Raw genomic sequence first — 238 nt, 5'->3', positions numbered from 1 at the left:
GAGGCAGGTCCCCCCTCCCTGGGTGCCATGCAGCAAACCCCTGCAGAGTCCTGCCTGACTCTGGACAACTTCCTGCACTATAAGCAACTGGTGCACAAGCAGCAGTTCAAGCAGCCCATGGCCAAGGCCCAGGAGGAGCAGGCAGCCCTGCAGTTCTCCGTCCTGGACACCGACAAGAAGGGGCACTTCAAGTGGCACGACTTCCTTGCCCACAAATCCATCCAGCTGCTGCAGAAAC

General features: G+C 59.7%; 1 protein-coding gene across 1 annotated transcript in view; it reads left to right on the top strand.

Annotated features, from left to right (window-relative positions):
* Positions 1 to 234, top strand: part of KIAA1045 (KIAA1045 ortholog) — a gene marked incomplete at both ends in the record, with an annotated part of 1,483 nt that extends 1,249 nt beyond the window's left edge. The window contains one exon of the mRNA XM_010295979.1: positions 47 to 234. Within this exon, the coding sequence (XP_010294281.1) occupies positions 47 to 234 (188 nt within the window). The remainder of the gene's footprint in view (positions 1 to 46) is intronic.
* Between the last annotated feature and the right edge of the window lie 4 nt (positions 235 to 238).

This window comes from Phaethon lepturus, unplaced genomic scaffold, assembly GCF_000687285.1.
Source record: "Phaethon lepturus isolate BGI_N335 unplaced genomic scaffold, ASM68728v1 scaffold35881, whole genome shotgun sequence".
Lineage (NCBI taxonomy): Eukaryota > Metazoa > Chordata > Aves > Phaethontiformes > Phaethontidae > Phaethon > Phaethon lepturus.
The sequence above is the reverse complement of the archived record's forward strand: the minus strand, read 5'-3'. Positions and strand labels throughout refer to the sequence as shown.